Source organism: Lipotes vexillifer, unplaced genomic scaffold, assembly GCF_000442215.2.
Source record: "Lipotes vexillifer unplaced genomic scaffold, Lipotes_vexillifer_v1.1 scaffold515, whole genome shotgun sequence".
NCBI classification, from domain to species: domain Eukaryota; kingdom Metazoa; phylum Chordata; class Mammalia; order Artiodactyla; family Lipotidae; genus Lipotes; species Lipotes vexillifer.
In genome coordinates, this window is record NW_006772017.1 from 1,895,007 (window position 1) to 1,915,753 (window position 20,747).

Below are 20,747 nucleotides of genomic sequence, written 5' to 3' on the forward strand. Positions count from 1 at the left end.
CTTTCCCTTCACCCCCACACACATAATGCCTGAGATGCGGTGAGGACATTTCTCTTGTCACTCAGGCCTGGTGCATATCAGGGCAGAAATTGCCTCACTTTAACACTGGGGCTCAGTAAAACAATGCTATAAAAGCAAGCTAGATTCAAACACAACTATTATTTATTGTTTAGTTATAGTAGGAACTTTAACTGGGTTTCTGCATACCATCTCTGGGAACCTAACCACTATTGTAATTTTGCTTTATGGGTGAATGTGTTTTGAATTCTGAGCAACTGATTTATGAACTTTAACAATATAATAAACATACCTAAGGGAATTACGTGTACATAGAAAAGTTATTTTTCTCTGCATCACTTTCTGTTCTCAAATCCAGATGGCTCTTTCTTATTTTAAGTCAGATTGAGGTATTTCTAATCGAGCACGTACATACAACAAGTTGTCATTTTACCTGGACTCGAAATGTTGGGACGTGCATTCCATGTCTAGAGAAATCCTTATAGCCATAACTAGTATCCTCAAAGTGACGAGATACATCTCTTGCTGGTGTAACTTCTTCATCATCTGAAATAATTTTTAAAAAAAAACACTGAAAGCCTTTCAAAAACAGGATGCTAGTTAAAATTCATTTTACCTATAACAAGTAAAAACAGGATTACCCTTTCTCTGACACTGAGTAACCAATATCAACTGAAATAAAGTCTTAAAACTATAAAGAGAAATAGCCTACTTACTAGTAAATGGAATATAATACAAGTAGATTCTGTTATTAAAAAAATACTCATGGTTGAATTTTCTATGTTTTTCATTCCTCTCTTTCACAGATCCTCTCTCCCTCTGTGTCCCCACTGTAGTTGATAGATACTAGGTTCTATTGAAAAGTATGTACTCCAAGTATGAACACCCTTTTGAATAATCTTTATGGTGATAACAAATATAAATTTTATGCTCTAAACTTTAGCACTTGGACTATTTTTAATGTCACACAATATATAAAATGATCTCTTTAACAGCTCAAAGGTCTTAGAAACAATTCTAAAATGATGAACAAAGGAAAGAGGTTCTGTGCGTCACTGTTTTTACAATGTTTCCTGCACTGCTTCTAAGCCTTTTCAGATTACCTTCATGTTTAGGGGTCGATGAGATTACTTGATGAGTTTCAAGTAAATAAAATCAAAGACTTCTCCTCAAGCTAACACCCAACCTCCATTTATACAAATTTGATTTTCTCTTTGCTATTAAGAAACTTGCTTTTAACATATACTCTTCGTCCCACTCTATTATTGTCAAAATACACTGACACACTTTATTAACTTTTTTCCTTTAAATTATCTGGTTTACATATTAAATCCTATAGCCTACATTTGATAAAGGCCAAACATAAAGGATTTACGTTGTTATTAGTTATCTAATTAGTAGCTCCTTTTCACAAATCATAGAATTTTAAAGCTGGAAGCAATCTCAGGCCATTGAATGCAATTTCCTCATTTTAAAGAAGAGGGAAAAAAGCACTCAATGTTAAATGACTTATATTCACAAAGTTTATTAGCAGTGATTTTAGTATTAGAACCCAAATCGAATGTCCTCGCTCTTAGTCTAGTGCTGTTTTCACTATAACTTCCTTTTCTAGAAGTAGGACTACCTATGCAATAACCTTTCTAAAAGGAAAGCCATATTTGGATTAAATTTAAAAGCTTTTGCACAGCAAAGACAACCCACAGAATGGGAGAAAATATTTGCAAACGAAGCAACTGACAAAGAATTAATCTCCAAAATATACACACAGCTCATGCAGCTCAGTATCAAAAAAAACAACCCAATCCAAAAATGGGCAGATCTAAATAGAGATTTCTCCAAAGAAGGCATACAGATGGCCAAAAAGCACATGAAAATATGCTCAACATCACTAATTATTAGAGAAATGCAAATCAAAACTACTATGAGATATCACCTCACACTGGTCAGAATGGCCATCATCAAAAAATCTCAAAGAGTAAATGCTACAGCTGTTGCTAGGAATGTAAACTGGTTCAGCTGCTATGCAGAACAGTATGGAGGTTCCTTAAAAATCTAAAAATAGAGTTACCATCTGATCCAGCAACACTACTCCTGGGCATATATATGGAGAAAACCATAATTTGAAAATACATGCACCCCGATGTTCATTCCAGCAGTATTTACAATAGCCAAGATATGGAAGCAACCTAAATGTCCATCAGTAGAGGAGTAGATAAAGAAGATGTGGTACATATATACAGTGGAATGTTACTCAGCCATAAAAAGGAACAAAATAATGTCATTTGCCACAACATGAATGGATCTGGAGATTATCATGTTAAGTGAAGTGAAGTCAGAGAAAGACAAATACCGTATGTCGCCGCTTACATGTAGACTCTAAAAAAAGTGGTACAAATGAACTTATTTAAAAAACAGAAATAGAGTCACAGATGTAGAAAACAAATCTATGGTTACTGGGGGGGGAAAAGGGGGGAGGGATAAACTGGGAGATTGGAATTGACATATACACACTACTATATACAAAATAGATAACTAATAAGGACCTACTGTATGGCATAGGGAACTCAATACTCTGTAATGACCTATATGGGAAAAGAATCCGAAAAAAAAGTGGATATATGTATAACAGATTCACTTTGCTGTACACTTGAAACTAATACAACATTGTAAATCAACTATATTCCAATAAAAAAAGGATACTTTTATTTAAATTCTCTTAAATTAAAAAATTGGGCTTTTATTTTTGGACACAATAGACATTTTATTGACTATGTAATGGTTGCTTTTACCTGAAGAGAAGACAAACATGCTCTCTCTTTTTTCTATTTCAAAACGTGAAGCCATCTCTTCCTGACTTGCCTCTTCTTCATCTCGACATTCCTGTAACTGCTTCATCTTTTCCATGAGGGCTTCGACCTCAAAGAAGGAATCACTTACCTGAAAAGAAAGTGCAATTAAGGTTACATATGTGAGACACGGAATGAAATTTTTGAATTTTATTAAGTCTGTTTCGTAAGAATTTGCATCTTAATACAGTATAAGAAAAGATCTTCCTATAATTTTAATGCACATGAATGAATCAAAAACAATTATTTGGGGCTTCCCTGGTGGTGCAGTGGTTGAGAGTCCACCTGCCAATGCAGGGGACATGGGTTCGTGCCCCCGTCTGGGAAGATCCCACATGCTGCGGAGCGGCTGGGCCCGTGAGCCATGGCCGCTGAGCCTGCGCGTCTGGAGCCAGTGCTCCGCAACGGGAGAGGCCACAACGGTGAGAGGCCCGCATACCTCAAAAACAAAAAAACAACAATTATTTGGCCTATTATATATACAGATATTTAAATTTTAAAATATAAGAGAAAAATGATTTTAAGAACACATTCTAATGTTTTACCTTTTATTACTAAAATTAGTAATAATATTACTATCAATGCTAAATTTTAAAAATTAAAATTTAACACTACTTGTCAATTTAAAACAGAACTGAATATTTAAGAGTTAAACTTTTACTTGCTCAATCAGTTAAATAAGGTACACAAAGTATAAGTGGTTTTGCATCAACTGTGTACACTGGGCATGTTGTCAATAGACAGGCATACCTCAGGTATATTGTGGGTTCAGTTCCACACCACTGCAACAAAGCGAGTCATGAATTGTTTGGTTTTCCAGTGCATATAAAAGTTATGTTTAGGGACTTCCCTGGCGGCACAGTGGTTAAAAATCTGCCTGCCAATGCAGGGGACATGGGTTCGAGCCCTGGTCTGGGAAGATCCCACATGCTGTGGAGCAACTAAGCCCGTGTGCCACAACAACTGAGCCTCTGCTCTAGAGCCCACGAGCCACAACTACTGAAGCACGCGCGCCTAAAGCCTGTGTTCCGCAACAAGAGAAGCCACCTCAACGAGAAGCCCGCGCACTGCAACCAAGAGTAGCCCCTGCTCACTGCAACTAGAGAAAGCCCACGCGCAGCAACGAAGACCCAGTGCAGCCAAAAATACACTATACTGCACTGTACATTATACTGTATACTGTACTGTACTATACTGTGCACTATACTGTTTATACTGTAGTCTATTAAGTGTGCAATAGCACTATGTCTAAAAAAACAAGGTACATACCTTAATTTAAAAATATTTATTGCTAAAAAATGCTCAACACCTGGGAACAGGGAGCTTATCTACTAGGGAAGTTTTTAAAAATTCTATTATTTCACTATTATCTCATTTAATAGAGGGATAAGTAGGAATAGTACTTTTTCTTTAGCCTTGTACTAAATCAAAGGTGGGGAAGGACAACAATCCAACTCTAAGCATCCTAGCAACTGGTGTACTCTCCCTTAGACCATCTCATAACCTTTAAGCTTTGATAAGTAATCAGTGGCCATATGCAGGCCTCTAACAACAATCCAGATAGCTCAACAGAGGGTGGAACTGATGGTCTTGGGCCTTACCAGCACAGCAGTGATCAACCTTGGGAACATGATTTTCCCTCCTGTGCTAATCTCACCATATGTAAATGCTACCTCTTATTTGGTACCTGATAAATGCCAAGCACTGTACTAGGCCTTTTACCTCTTTAGAGGCATTTCATTTAAACTTTACACTAACCTTGTGTTTGACCTTTATTTAGAAATGAAAGAATGGAGGCTCAGAGAGGTTAGATAACGCCCACAGTCAAATATAAGTTAACAGTCAAATACACGTTAAAGTCAAATATATAAATTCAACCTGTCCAAATCTGTTTAAAATAATACAACTGAGAAAATCTGTGCAAAGTATTCAGAAGGCTGTAATGTTGTTTCTGTGATTTCAATTTGGAAATATAAACCCTTTTCTCTTTCACTACAGCTAAAGAATGCAGAGGGAATTTTGACTCATCATATATAGAATTCAAATTTGCTTATACAAAATTCAACTCATTCTGATCTGTTTCAAAGGAATAACATAACTGAAAAAATATAAAAGCCAGAGAAGAGAAGGAATAGAGGTAAAAGCATTTTAATAAATTTACATTCACTTTTATATATATCTGTGAGAAGTTAAAACATGAAGAAGTATTTTAAAAGGAGAAATTCCAGATCAAGGCTGATTAAATCTTCTAAAAAATAATTAAGAAGACAGCCTGTTTCTTCTGTGCAAAAGGATGTGATCAGCATCAGGAAGTTTCTACCACCAAGTTCCACTGTTCTCAGTCTCCCCTCATCTCACTCAGTAGCCGTTCAATACCAGATGGCTCTGATGGGGCACATTGCTGGTGGCTTCTGATCCTAAAATTATTCAACTGTAACCTCCTAGAGGGTCTTATAATTTTGTATGTTCCTTAGCATCAGACTAGTGCTGAGCATTTGGAGGCAGTCAATAAATACTTGCTGAATGAACAGGTATGGGGGCCTAATATCTTTTTGGACTTAACAGGGTAGATTTTCTTAAAAGCCAAATGAAAAAATAATATAACAGCAATTACTGTGATTACTCTTAGGATGATCCTATAATAAATAATAGATACTTACTGAAACATTCCCTGCTGAGTTGACCTGCATCTCATCCACACTGTGATTGCCATTTGTAATGTCACAGATGCAGTAGTTACTAACAGAAGGAGGTCTGAATGTGTGGCCACCATCACAATGAATTTCTGGACTGATTCCACAGCCAAATGTGAACGAGGCAAGAGAATGATAGTGTGTAAGTAGAACTACTGCATGTACCAGTTCTGCAAGGGACCAGCTGTGCTCTTCAGCTTTTAAAAGTCCCTTGGGAAAAAAAACGAGAACATTTTTATACTGGGGTATGGTATTGATGAAAGAATACAGTTCATCTTGGTATTTAACCTATTGAAAACAGGATTAGTTACTATATAAAACTTAGGATAAAATTACAATTTGAGGCACGTAGAACCCAGAATTTGCTAATGTAATTTTTATAAATATGTATTCACAAATAGAGCTTAAGATAAACTGATAACGACACATTCGTTATTATTTTGACTTTCTGAAATTCTGATTTAAAAATGATTTAAAATTTCTGATTTAAAATTTTGTTTAAAAGCAGTTGCCGTATCTCAGATGATGGATTATGAATGCATTAACTATGTTGTTAGTGCAGTCTCAAACCAAATGTAATGAATTTGTGTTTAAAGTAGAAGCTACTGTGTAAAATATGCCTGTTTTTCTTTATTATCAGGCCTCCTCAAGGCACTTTTAAAAACTGGTTTGAACAACTGGACTCTGAATATTCTTAAATCATCAAATTATATTTATTTTAAAAATTATGCTCAAGGTAAAGTCTACAGTTCTTCAAAGTCTTACAAATCTGTGTCCATTCTGCTTCATTATCTATTTTATAATATGTAATTTTATATTACTAGACAATATAACAGACATTGCATTAATTATATTCAAATCTTCTATCTCCTTGATAAAAAGATGCTTCAATTACATAAAAGAATCTAAAATATTCTAGGGAATTCCCTGGAGGTTCAGTGGTTAGGTCTCTGCACTTCCACTGAAGGGGGCATGGGTTCCATCCCTGGTCAGGAAACTAAGATCCCACAAGCCTTGAGGCATGGCCAATAAATAAATAAATAAATATTCTAAAAAAAGAGAAAGACAACACCAAAAATATATTGTATTTTTAAGAATTTCTACTGCATGGTAGATTCTTTTAGAGAATGTCCATCTACTTTTATTCTATTATCTTTATTAATAGAACCAGATGAAACTAGTTTAAAATGGTATTTTAAAAAGATAACACAACAAGATGCCACTTTACATCTATCAGAATGGCTAAAATCCAGAACACTGGTAACAACAAATGCTGACAAGGATGTGGAGCAACAGGAATGCTCATCCATTGCTCATGGGAACACAAACTGGTATAGCCACTTTGGATGACAGCTTCTTACAAAGCTAAACACAAGCTTATCATACGATCCAGCAATCACACTCCTAGTTATTTACCCAACTGAGTTGAAAACTTACGTCCACCAAAAAGCCTGCATGTGAATGTTTGTAGAAGCTTTATTCATAATTGCCAAAAACTGGAAGCAACCAAGATGTCCTTCAATAGATGAATGGATAAACTGAGGTACATCCATACATGTATTTTTCAGCAATAAAAAATGAGCTGCCAAGCCATGAAAAGCCATGGAGAAACCTTAAATGCATACTGACAAATAAGCTAGTCTGAAAGGGCTATATACTGTGTGATGCCAACTATATGACAGTCTGGAAAAGGTAAAACCATAAAGACTGTAAAAAAGAACAGTAGTTTCAGGGGGAAGGGGAGAGAGATGAATAGAGGGAACATAGGAGATTTTGAGAGAAGTTAAACTATTCTGTATGATACCATAATGGTTGATAACACGACATTATGCAGTTGTCAAAACCCATAGAACTGTACAACACAAAGAGTGAACCCCAATGGAAATTAGACATTATTAATTCATCAGTTACAGCAAATGTACTATACTAATACTAGATGTTAGTAATAGAGAGAAACTATGTGTGTGTGGGGGGCGGGTGGTGGATGGTTGATGGGGGTAGAATATGGGAACTCTATTTTCTGTGCCATTTTTCTGTAAACCTAAAACTGCTCTAAAAATTGGTCTAATTTTTTTTTTTAATGACACCCTAGATATATTCTCTACTTACCTCAATATGTTCTTTGGTAATAAGCCAAGGTCTATGGGCTAACACTTTGTTAAGTTCTCCTAAATTCTGTAGTTTTTGAGGAGCATTCTCTAAACCATTAAGCCACTTGGGGTCTCCACCAACATGAAGGAAATCGTTTACATGGAGATTCACTAAGTAGGAGCACTGATGTCTTGCTGCAGCCTTAAGAGAAAACAAAAAGATTATTCTAATTACACATATTAAAATCTTGAACAACTACAAATCTTTTTCTTTACAATATGCAAGAGAGCTAATTAAGTTTTTGATTAGTATGTTTTCAAATTTTCCATATACTACAGAAATGAAGTTTTCATATAAACATTTAAAAATTCATACACTATAGAAAGCACCTCAAAAATATCCCAAGAACAAATAAAATATCTGATCAAAGTATCTGAACTTTAGAAAAATTTTATACCTACTGTCAGAACCTCAGATTAAGAAGAAACTTCAATTAAGGTGCCAATCATAAAACAATGGAATATTATTTATAAATTGAACATGAGTACCACCAATTATGTCAATCTGAACTATCAGTGAACTAATCTTGTGTTCTACTTTATTCTCGTATTTAATAGAAAATGGTTCTCAACAGAGTGTAAATACATATTTCTTTTTCTGTTATATTTGACAGCATACTTATTTAGAAAGAGGAAAAATAGATACTACCTAACAGGAATCCAATTAGAAGTTAGAATATAAGTATTTATTCCTGTGTTTGAAGCATTAACCATCTCTTAAAAAGATTAATAAAGCAGGCAGAAAGAATTTTTCACTGAATGTTTACAAACCATTATTCCAATGTAGTGCCGATAATGTAGGGGTAATGGTCCATCCATTTGCAGTAGATAGTGTTGCGTTTTTAAGAAACTTTCTAAATATTGTGGGTGAAAAACCATCACTAAGGTAATATTATCCAAACGACCCAAAGCAGCAAAAGAATCTGCAAATAAAGTATGCATCTGTGTGTCTTCACTCCCCACTTGGAGAATCTGCATGAAAGAGAGGAAAACCATGTTTTCAGAAATTGTAAATTGGTGTAAAAGAAAGAAAATATGCAGGGGAAGGGAAAAAAAAAGGAATATGCATGCACTGCACTCTAAGTGTCACCTAGAAGCAGATTAAATTTGGCTTAAGAAAGAGAGGTTATAATTCTACAAATTTAACTCAACTGATTGCAAGATAGCAGAATAAAGAGTCACATATCATGTAGTAGGGGAAAAACAACAAAGGCCGAACATTAAAGGCCATCTAGATAGGCTGCTTGCAGACTTGACCAGAATCCAGACATCCAGATCTAAATCCAGAATCCAGATTTAGATTATCAAATTTGCAGAGCTTGCAAACAGACACTAATGCCTTTCCTTTTAACAACACCTACTCTCCCTCAATTTACAGAGAACCAAAAATTAACTAACAGTAAACAATCCCTGTGAAAACAAAGTATAGGAGCATTTACATATTTAGAATTAAAGATCCAATCTAGCATTGATACCAGCCTGTGGAGCTGGCCAAGACCAAGTAACTCGGCTTATGGGCACACCTAAACAACATCTAAATATAAGCAGGTGGCATATCACTGGTCAGAAACAAGCCTTGCCTTTGCTTGATTAAATATGGGTGTTAGAAAAGCATCATGAAATACTAGAAATCAACATGACTATAACAGCTTTTTAATCCCACATATTCACTGCCAAAACATGATGATTAACTTGTGTAAAGCATATTGTTGACCAACAGTTGTTCAGATGCGAAGATGTGGGTCATGAAAGCTTTTCCTTAAAAGCATACAGTTCACTATGTACTTTCACAAACAACATACCTCCTTTTCTGGGATGAATCTGCTTGGTCCGTGTCCTAGTGGTCGAGGAATTCTAATTCCAAGTTCCTAGAAAAGAAAACTACACCATCTCAGGCCTCCAGCAGTAAACAACATGAACTGAGGCCACAGGAATGGGAGAGAAAAACAGCCAGTTGAACAGAGACTGGCTTGTTCTGGTGATTTATTTTCATGGCCATATATATATACCAGATCCTCTGTTTGCATCACATGGCTGACAACAGTTTATAATACAACTCTGACTAAAAACAATAAAACCTGTTTCACTAAAACCAGAGTTTTGCATAAAGTACTTGGCAGAAAGTCTAGAACAGAAAGTTCAGCACATAGCAGCCAACCCTGTGGATTGTCAGCGATACAAAATAAGACCAATGTGTTTGTACATCCAAAACCCAACCAACCAAAATATCAATTCCTGTGCACCTTGTCAGGAAATGAAAAAGCCATAACCTCTACCTAGATGTCTTACACCAAAAGAAGTATAATTATTACTACATCTATAATAACACTTCACAAGAACAGAAATACTATGAAAAATAAAAAAGCTATTTAAATCCACAAAAGAGAAAGTAGTACAGGGCATGGTTTCTCTGTGGTTGAGTAAAACAATTTTAAATTACTTTTGTTTGTGTGTTTTCCTTAAATTTTTAATTTACAGGATCTCATCAACTTTGCTTATATTTTAGAGGAGCTCAACTAATTAAAAAATAAATGGTTTTCTGCCTTTTGACATAGTGAACCTAGAATTCTATACTTTATGTGACAGTGTAGTGTGGTTAACAAAAACTGACAGTCTACTGTTAGGCTTCCATCTTTTCCCTCAATACAGTGTGCTAATAGAAATAAAACCAAAATGTGATTCAGACTTTTTTTTTTCTTTTTGAGGCTCATGTCCTATCACTCTAGTCTCTAAACAAAAAACCCCCTCCTTCTTTAACAACTAAATATTAACCCTTGCTTACATAATTACATACAAATATTATTTCTACCCTCTCTCTACAGCTTCCAAAAGTCCTTCATGATATAAACCAGATGCTTTCCTTTTAAAGGAAAAAAAGGGGGGAGGGGGCAGTCAGAGAAGAACATGTGGCAACAATTCAAGAAATCTGGTCCAAGTGAATGAAAACCTTTTGAGCAGAATGGATTTTTAAAAATTAAGCAGGCAAGACAAAATTGAAGAGAATCTTAATTAGGAGAACTCAAGATTCAGATTCAAAGTAGGCTGGATTTGCCAACTAAATCTAAAATTTTATATATGTTTCAAATAATCTTGTATTGGAGGTCAGTGATTTCTTACTCTGATAATTCCACACTTATACTGAAAATAGTAATGTCTAATAACCATGCCCCTCATTAGAGGAGGCACTAAATTCACTGGCCCGGCCATGTATGTGTCTCAATTTTAATATCCTGTAATAAATGCAAGGAAAAAACCCACATTCCTGCTATTCAATAAATCATTTTGGGACAAATGCAGCCATTTATATAAAATGATGACTCTATTGGCATTTCTAACTGATTTAATTACATACATTTCTAACAAAATATATTGGGCAAGACTTTAAGGCTAAAACTCAATACCCCTTCTCAGTTCTTTACCATCTTATTTAAACAAAATGCATTTTAGCAAACACCCCATTTCAGGGGTTTATTATTCATTTTCTACCTAAGAGACACTATTCTTGTGACTTTAGTATACAAAAGGTGGCATTTCAAAGGAGGAGAAATGGATTATTCAACAAATGATTTTGGTACAACTGGAGAGCCACTCAGAAAAAAGTGAAATTGGAGGCTTAAATCATACTTGACTCCACAATAAGTCAGATATAAGTGTAAAAAACAAAAATAAAAAACATTACAGTATTAGAAGAAAATACCTGTGGACTTAGGTCTAAGAATGCCACAAAACCAGGAAATCATAAAATATAAGATTGATAAATTTGATGACATAAAAATAAAGACTTTCACATAGGAAAAATAAACATATAAAGTCAAAAGCAAACAGAAAACTTGGACATATATTTGCAACTCATATAGCAAAGGGCTAAATTTTTTTAATACATAAAGACAAATCGCTAAGAAAACCCCCAACAACCTCACAGAAAAATGAACGAAGGACATGGACAGTTCAAAGAAAATGAAATATAAATGGCTGAAAAAATGATCAACCCTCACAATAAAACAACTGCCATTTTAGTACACTAAGATACAATTTTTCACCTAAAATACTGCTTAAGATCAAAAAATTTGATGATAGGCTGTGTTGGAAAGGGGGTGGAGAAATAGCCATTCATTGCTTATACTTTCTGATGGTAGTGTTTTGAAGTGTGAGGAAAAAATATCAAGAAACATAAAAGGAGTATAAATTACTACAACCTCTAGGAGGGCAATTTGAAATACTGATCAATGTTTAAAAGTTACATACCCTAATCAATAATTCCATCCTAAACATTACCCTATACTCACATTTCTAAAATGTCATGTGTAAAAGTATAATCACTGCAACATTGTTTCTAGTAGTAGAAGATATAAAGCAACCTAAGTGCTCATCAATAGAGTACTGTTTCAATAACGTTTAGTATGATCATAGACTAGAATAGCATGAAGTCCTCACAAAGAATGAAGCAGTTCTATACAAGTTGGCTTTAAAAGATCTCCAAGATATATTATGTGGGGGGAAAAAGACAAAGTGTATAATATGTATATATTATGTTACTATTTGTAAGGAAAGGGAAAAAAAATTACCAATTCCATTTCTAGGACTTTATCCTACAAATACATTAGCAGCATGTGGATTGTGTGTGTGTTTATTTTTTTAAAAATAAGACCAGATTCCTAGCACATGGGCCTCAAAACAAAGAGGTTGAAGTATATTGTTTTGGTTTTATTTCTATACCAAATAGTTTATATATCAAACTGTTACAAAACAATAGCTTTACAGTTCCAAGAAAGTGACTATTAATGTTTCAGAAATTGAATATTTTCCTATAGGCATGCCAAAGGTCTTTCCCAATGGTCCTTTCTAATTCTCAAGTCTTTGAAAGTCTATCCCTGTAGCCAAATTTAGTGGCCATACTGGTATCACTGTCTCCCCTCTTCCTTGCCTTCAAAGGTCAAATCTTTCCCACTTCCTTTAGAAATAGATTCTTTTATGTATTTTATGAAAAATTATGTGTTTTAAAACAGGATGTTAAGAAAAAGCAAACATTCTCAGGAATGGACTATAAACCTATTATGCTAAGAACCTCTTACTGTTAAGATCACATTCATTCCTTGGTGAGGTACCAGTCTAACAAAGCAGGGGACAGAATAGAAGAACTGAAGAAAGGAAAGGAATGGAAAGGAGTCTCTGATATTTAAGACTCCAATTTCATTATTTTACTTATGGCTAGTTCTAGGTAAAATAGAATTTTATGAACTCTGAAACTGCATCCCAATTTATCCTAATCCAGATACTGTCAGGAAGCAGGTCATTGATTCCATCTAGCCTTCCACTGCACACAAACTGAGCTCTAACTTATGGGAAAAGGAAACAGGTGACAATTATCTTGAAAACAGCCAGGAAGTCTGGTTCTAGAGTTGGTGTCTTTAATTAATTACTCTCAAAAGCACCTCTTTAAGAGCTTTTGAGGGACTTCCCTGGTGGCGCAGTGGTTAAGAATCTGCCTCCCAATGCAGGGGACATGGGTTCGAGCCCGGTCTGGGACAATCCCACATGCCGCGGAGCAACTAAGCCCATGCGCCACAAGTACTCAGCCTGCACTCTAGAGCCTGCAAGCCACAACTACTGAGCCCGCGTGCCACAACTACTGAAGCCCGTGCACCTAGAGCCCGTGCTCTGCAATGAGAAGCCACCAGAATGAGAAGCCCACGCACCGCAACCAAGAGTAGCCACCACTCTCCGCAACCAGAGAAAGCCCGCGCACAGCAACGAAGACCCAACGCAGCCAAAAATGAATAAGTAAATAAATTTTTTTAAAAAGAGCTTTTGATACTTAAAGGTCTTTTTAGATACCATTATTATTGTACAATAGTATTCTTGATTTCTAAAGGGGTAAAAGTTTCAACTTTCTGGAAAACTCACTTTTGAAACACTTCCTAGTCACATGACAAATTAGTTGCTACCCTATTTTCTAGCAGGTATTGATTAAAAAAAAAAAAAAAAGGCACTGCAGGTCTTCAATGGTGTGATCGTAAGCCAAACTAAGTGCACTTCATAATGTCCTAAAGGTTCCTTCAATTGTGCCTTCATATGTACCTGTAAGAAACTGAATTACAGACTCTGAACAAATTTTGGCCAATCTAGATTCAAGGAGACAGAACTTGCCAATGGCAAATGGCCTTGTTGTGAAGCAGATGTAAATGCTAACCCACAAATCTCACAGGCTCTTGGTGAAGGTGTGGCTGGGAAATCTAACGTGGGAACTAACAATTTTCTCCTCTCAACAATCCTCCTAGTCAGCATCTTTGAAGACATAGCAACAGCCTCTGCCATCACAACATTGCTGCAAATCTCTGACGCGGTATCTGTTTCCTCTCCAGTGTATACTAACACACTAATTTTCACAGTATGAAAATTCTCAGCAAATGTTGACAGTACCACAGAATGACTAATGTATGTAATATATCACTATGAATCTGTGTTTATGAATTTACTGTTCTAATCAGATTTTTCAAATTTGTCAGATACATTTATGAATCCATATGAATATCTTTTTTTTTTAACATCTTTATTGGGGTATAATTGCTTTACAATGGTGTGTTAGTTTCTGCTTTATAACAGAGTGAATCAGTTCCATATGAATATCTTTAACCAAAAAAATGAACAGTTTGCCGCAAGTGCAAAATGAGAGCGTTTGTTGGCTTACAGTGTCTATCTACATGCAAAACTAGTTGAAAAGTAAAAATAATTAGATCACTTGAATCATTTTTTTTCTCACTGCACTTGGTACATTATTAAACTGTCTAGATGTCTTAATACTGATAATCACAATAATATTAATTTTTAAAAAAATTACAAAAGCAGTTCTGTTTGAAACACATTTCAACAAGGCAAAAAATATGCTGTGTAAAAAGTAGAAGTTCCCATCCCACTCTTCCTTATTTATGAGAATCATTGCCTATAGCTGGGTGCTAGCCTTTTGACATTTGAAATTTTTAAATAGAAATGAAGAAATCTAGAAGCACTATAAAGAAATCTTCCTATTATAACGACATGTACTGGTGCTTCTTCTAAAATTGTCATTAACTCTTTTATAGGGAATTTAGAAATACTCAAAGTTCAGGTACCTCTTTTTCCAGTGTCTGGTCTTCTATGAAATACATTCTAGAAAAATAAAAACTCACTGACTTCAAAGTACTGGCTTTATAAGGCGGACTTAGGCCATATGTGTGCCCTATACTTTAGTCAGGAGTTCCATTCCTGGAAAGGGTTTAATTGAAAGGCACTGTGGAAGCTTGCTATTTGAAAGAGTTGTGTTATTAATTCTTTTGTAAAGTGTAAAGCTATAAAGCACTACTTCCTAATTTATCTTCCCACATGTTGGAGGTTTTAAAAATGAAATACAACTATACAAAGGTTCCTGGTGTCCCGAACACAATCCCATAGGCTCTGTAATCAATGTGCAAGCTATTGATAAAATGTATCTGTATCTTCCAGTTGACATGGCTATATTTAGAGATTCTAGATCTGGGCAAAAACCAGGATTTGGCACACAAATACCACCAGAAATAACAGATTCAAGCACAATGATTGAGGCTCACTTCTCAAAATGAGAACAGATCTGTTACGGCCTGCAAACAGAAACTGTAAATTCTATTTCAACACTTTCACACTCTTTTCTATGGTAAAGTTTCAAAGCAACAGTTATGAGACTTTTTTTAGGTTGTTGTATTATCTGGAAACAAGGAGCACATTATGTATCCATGAATGCTAAAATCTAGAAAAAGCATTTGGTGTTCTACAACCTTCAGGAGAAAGTGTCTTCATTTAAGTTTATATGAATATATGTAATATATCATGGTGTAGACTCCATTTACAAAAAATATATATACATATAAATACTAACACTGAGTCATTTTAGTGGGCAGTACAGTAGAGAAATTACCTCGTATTTACATTTCTTTAAGTCAATACTTAAAACATTCTGATTTCAATTTTAATTACTATTTCTCTTTCTCCCTTGCCACCTTTTGAATTAAAGCCTTTTAAAGTTTCAAATTTGAGTTAAAGGTGTATTAGTAACTCTCAAATGGTGCCCTATTTGCAGCCACTTAGGAAAAATACAAAATGTTACAATTAAATAGCTCTTTCTGAAGGCCAATTCTGACACAAAAAGGGATAGTTTAATAAACAAGAGTAAACGCTGTGCATAACGTCATAGAGATGGCAGAACATACTTATTCTAGGCAACATCATTTTTAACTGACCGAAATATATTTGTTTCTTTTTCTTTCTTTCTTAAAGTAGGAGGCGAAGAGAGTGAGGGTCCCCGAATAATGTGTTTTGAAAAGGCGCTGAGGGGGAAACAATCCACAGGCTGTTCTACCGTGAGACTAGAGTTTGTTAGGTTTCTTCTGGCTTGTGGAGACTTGTACAGAAGACAACGTTATTTACGTTTCGGAGACTTCCATTTAAATGACCGAGGCAGCTGTCCCTCCCAGCCGCAGCATTTTCTGCCCGGGGACGACTCTCGGTGGCAAACGCCCCACCACCACCACTGGCCGCCCGTTCACCTGAGGGGCGTGGGCCAGCCTGCGACGCCCCGCCGGGCAGGGCGGCCGTCCGGGCGGTAGCTCCAGGGCGCCCTCCCCGGGGAGCGTTCTCCGAAGCTGTTAGGGTGGGAGGGCGGGGAAGCGACGCGACCTCCGTGCAGCCCAAGCAGTTGGCCGGGTGCCCGCCCGCCCACTCGCCCGGTCCCTTGCCCTGGTACCTCGTCCTGGCCGCGGCTCCCGCCACCCAGCTTGCAGCCCAGCAGCTCCGAGACGGCCAGTGAGGCCGTATACGCCTCGTTCCCGGCTGTGGCCAGGCGCATGTCTGCGTGAGGACAGCTGCGGACGCGCAAGGGAGCCGCGGCGGCGCGGAGGAGGCAAGAGCTGCCGGGCTGCCAGTCGGCTTCTCAGCTCAGAGGCTGAGCGTCTCAGGCCGCGCTGAGGGCTGAGGCAGTGCGGGGCGGGACGGCGCAAACAAACAAGACACGCGGCCCCGCCCCCGCCGTCACTCCGCTGAGTCGGCGGCCGCGCGCGCGAATGGGGGCCTGCAGCGCCGCGGCACCCCGCCCCCTTGGCGCTGAGGAGCGGGCGCTGGCGGGGGGCGGGCTACGCGGCCCGGCGAGAAACAACCTCTAGGGAACGAACTCCCGCGAGGAGCTAATCCTCGGGACGGAATGGGCTCCGTCCGCCGGGAGGTGTGCGTGCACTGCGGCAGCCGTCGGGTTTCAGTTGAAAGGCAAAAGTGTCCCTGTCCCAGCATCAGCAGCCGAAAGCTTGCCCTTCCTCCACCCGCTCGGGTCCATTTACCTAGAGCCAAACAGCAACCCACCTCTAGGCTGACCCCTACACCACCAGGAGGAATCAAATTCACTTCACATTTTATGAACTTTTGAAATTTCCCTTCTTTCTTTCCAATAATGCCCAAACAGCGCTGACTGGGCCGCAGAATGAAGAAACAAGTAGGGGACCATGACCCATATTCAATGTAAAATTATTTTGGATGAGCTATGTAGAAACTATAAATATCACTTTCCTACACAGATAAGCCTTGGTAGCAGATCTCTAAATTTTTTTTCTTCCCAAGTATATTCGAAAGCTTTAAAATTTGTTTCCTCATAAGCGCCCTAGGTTCTAAAGAAAGAATCTCTCTCTGAAACCTGATGAGGAACATGAGAAAACAGGTCATAAAGGAACACAAATAACTGACATTGTTGGATCTGGAACACAAATCTCTCAAGTCCCCAGCCGCAGCATTTTCTGCCCGGGGACGACTCTCGGTGGCAAACGCCCCACCACCACCACTGGCCGCCCGTTCACCTGAGGGGCGTGGGCCAGCCTGCGACGCCCCGCCGGGCAGGGCGGCCGTCCGGGCGGTAGCTCCAGGGCGCCCTCCCCGGGGAGCGTTCTCCGAAGCTGTTAGGGTGGGAGGGCGGGGAAGCGACGCGACCTCCGTGCAGCCCAAGCAGTTGGCCGGGTGCCCGCCCGCCCACTCGCCCGGTCCCTTGCCCTGGTACCTCGTCCTGGCCGCGGCTCCCGCCACCCAGCTTGCAGCCCAGCAGCTCCGAGACGGCCAGTGAGGCCGTATACGCCTCGTTCCCGGCTGTGGCCAGGCGCATGTCTGCGTGAGGACAGCTGCGGACGCGCAAGGGAGCCGCGGCGGCGCGGAGGAGGCAAGAGCTGCCGGGCTGCCAGTCGGCTTCTCAGCTCAGAGGCTGAGCGTCTCAGGCCGCGCTGAGGGCTGAGGCAGTGCGGGGCGGGACGGCGCAAACAAACAAGACACGCGGCCCCGCCCCCGCCGTCACTCCGCTGAGTCGGCGGCCGCGCGCGCGAATGGGGGCCTGCAGCGCCGCGGCACCCCGCCCCCTTGGCGCTGAGGAGCGGGCGCTGGCGGGGGGCGGGCTACGCGGCCCGGCGAGAAACAACCTCTAGGGAACGAACTCCCGCGAGGAGCTAATCCTCGGGACGGAATGGGCTCCGTCCGCCGGGAGGTGTGCGTGCACTGCGGCAGCCGTCGGGTTTCAGTTGAAAGGCAAAAGTGTCCCTGTCCCAGCATCAGCAGCCGAAAGCTTGCCCTTCCTCCACCCGCTCGGGTCCATTTACCTAGAGCCAAACAGCAACCCACCTCTAGGCTGACCCCTACACCACCAGGAGGAATCAAATTCACTTCACATTTTATGAACTTTTGAAATTTCCCTTCTTTCTTTCCAATAATGCCCAAACAGCGCTGACTGGGCCGCAGAATGAAGAAACAAGTAGGGGACCATGACCCATATTCAATGTAAAATTATTTTGGATGAGCTATGTAGAAACTATAAATATCACTTTCCTACACAGATAAGCCTTGGTAGCAGATCTCTAAATTTTTTTTCTTCCCAAGTATATTCGAAAGCTTTAAAATTTGTTTCCTCATAAGCGCCCTAGGTTCTAAAGAAAGAATCTCTCTCTGAAACCTGATGAGGAACATGAGAAAACAGGTCATAAAGGAACACAAATAACTGACATTGTTGGATCTGGAACACAAATCTCTCAAGTCCTGTGTCAACACTATTTCCTTACAGGGCTCCATTAACTTCTTTTTAAAAAATTAACTCCTAAATTAGGTCTCTTTCTTTGCATGTTTGCTCCGTATTTTCAAAGGCTTACATGCTCAGGTTAAAAAAAAAAAGTTGGAACATTCTGATAGAAGGAAACAAGCAGAGTTTAAGTCAATAATACTGACAGACACAGAACCAGGGCTCATAAATGAAAATAAATTTCAGTCTTAGGAGTGAGGTTACAATGTCTCAGAGAAAACTGAGTTACTCTTTGAGCTCTTAAACTGTCACATTTTAAAAGTAGCAGGTTAAAAATGGTTACTTTTTATTTATCTTCTCCAGATAAATAAAATGATGTTATATGTTCTCATACACTGCTTTTGTAAATTGCTAAAGCACCCAAAATATTTTTACTGGTCAAGAAAAGCAATTTGAGATTAATATTGACATAGAAGAGAAGGTTACAGAGACGTCCAAGCTCTCTTCCTCTGAGCACAGCCACAAAAACAAAGTCTAATCTGATGCCCACTCAGCCACAAACACACAGGCAAAAATAAACCCAGTAAACCATCCAATTTGCAGCAATACGACATACCCTCCAAGATAAACTGGTTGTAGATGAATAACGTGGAAACATAAATGGACCTGATGTAGGGGTTGTGAGCTATAGAGCTACTTAATGAGGGAAGTATGTGAAAAATGACTGGCTCTAGAAGAGTTGAGCTGTGATTTTATTTTCTGGAAGGAATAAAATAGTGGGGGTTAGCTGTCTAGTAGGGCATAACCTTGTCTGTAACAGTAAAATATCATTTACAAAATGGAGAATGTTTACCTTTCTATTTTCTAATGAGAGGCAAGGGAAAAGCGTGCATTAGCTAATGCAAAAATGGTTTAAATGCAAATTAGAACTTCAAACTGTGTATACACGTGTATATATACATATATGTGTGTATGTGTGTGTATGTATACATATATATGTTCATGTTTGATACTTTGTGCTTGATAAATATTTATTGAAGAAACATATGTTGAAATTGAATAGGAAGCTCCAATTAGGATCTTTCTTTCTTTTTCGTTCTTTCTTTCGTTCTTTCTTTCTCTTTCTTTTTCTTTTTCTTTTCTCTCTCCCTCCCTCCCTCCCTCCTTCTTCTTTGAAAGTTTCAGTTTATTTTGATGCTTCCTTACATAAAAAGAAAAATAATTTTAATATATTCTAATTCAGTCCTTACTGAGACCCTTTCAAGCCATTAAATGTCAAGGTTCCTTTATGGTTTCTATAAAGACTGACTTAAGGTCTTCAAAGAGTACTGAGTTTTGCTCTTTTTGATAGAGCAGTAACTGTGAATTAGTCACTCTCTTCTCTAACATAAAAAGGCTGCCTCCAAATAAATCTATTAACCAAGAATTCCAACAATTGTATTGACCTGCAAATATCATTGTGTAGATCTCACTTCTGGAAATGCTTTGTTCCAAGTCATTTAATAAAAAGTTTATATTTTCCAAAGATTTCACTACATGAGTAGGCCAGATGTCCTGAAGGTGCTTCTCCTAATGAACCCCCCAGTGCTAAGCATGTAATAAACCTCCTGAGCACCGATTAGTAATTGCAAAGGACTACATTTTTTGATATTTACCACAGGCTATCATTATATGCCAGCAGCTATTTACAAAATCTGCTATTTAAACATTTCCTTTCAACATTTTTTTCTTCGATGAAGAATCCTGACATCTAATCCAAGAAGTAAATCTGAAATATTTCCTTTCCTCTAAAAATGTTTTGGGAATTCCCTGGTGGTCCAGTGGTCAGGACTGAGCTTTCACTGCCAAGGGTGTGGGTTCAATATCTGGTCGGGGAACTAAGCTCCCACAAGCCATGAGGCACAGCCAAATAAATAAATATAAAAATAAAAATGTTTTGGTAAACCTACTCAAACTGCATCAAAGTGAGGTTTTTGCATTTGTCATTAGCAGGAAT

The 20,747-nt window shown here is 38.4% G+C and overlaps 1 protein-coding gene across 2 annotated transcripts in view; it reads right to left on the reverse strand.

Moving 5' to 3' along the window:
- The window catches only part of SESN1 (sestrin 1), a 106,240-nt gene that overhangs the window by 4,350 nt on the left and 81,143 nt on the right, over nt 1–20,747 (reverse strand). Inside the window, exons 1-7 of one of the 2 annotated variants that reach the window (XM_007447265.1) lie at nt 16,460–16,561; nt 9,510–9,575; nt 8,479–8,679; nt 7,667–7,849; nt 5,525–5,767; nt 2,808–2,955; nt 452–564 (exon numbers count right to left, since the gene is read on the reverse strand). In XM_007447265.1, the coding sequence (XP_007447327.1) occupies nt 452–564; nt 2,808–2,955; nt 5,525–5,767; nt 7,667–7,849; nt 8,479–8,679; nt 9,510–9,575; nt 16,460–16,561 (1,056 nt within the window). Of the gene's footprint in view, nt 1–451; nt 565–2,807; nt 2,956–5,524; nt 5,768–7,666; nt 7,850–8,478; nt 8,680–9,509; nt 9,576–16,459; nt 16,562–20,747 lie in introns of those variants that run through there. The other variant, XM_007447264.1, reaches the window with a different exon arrangement.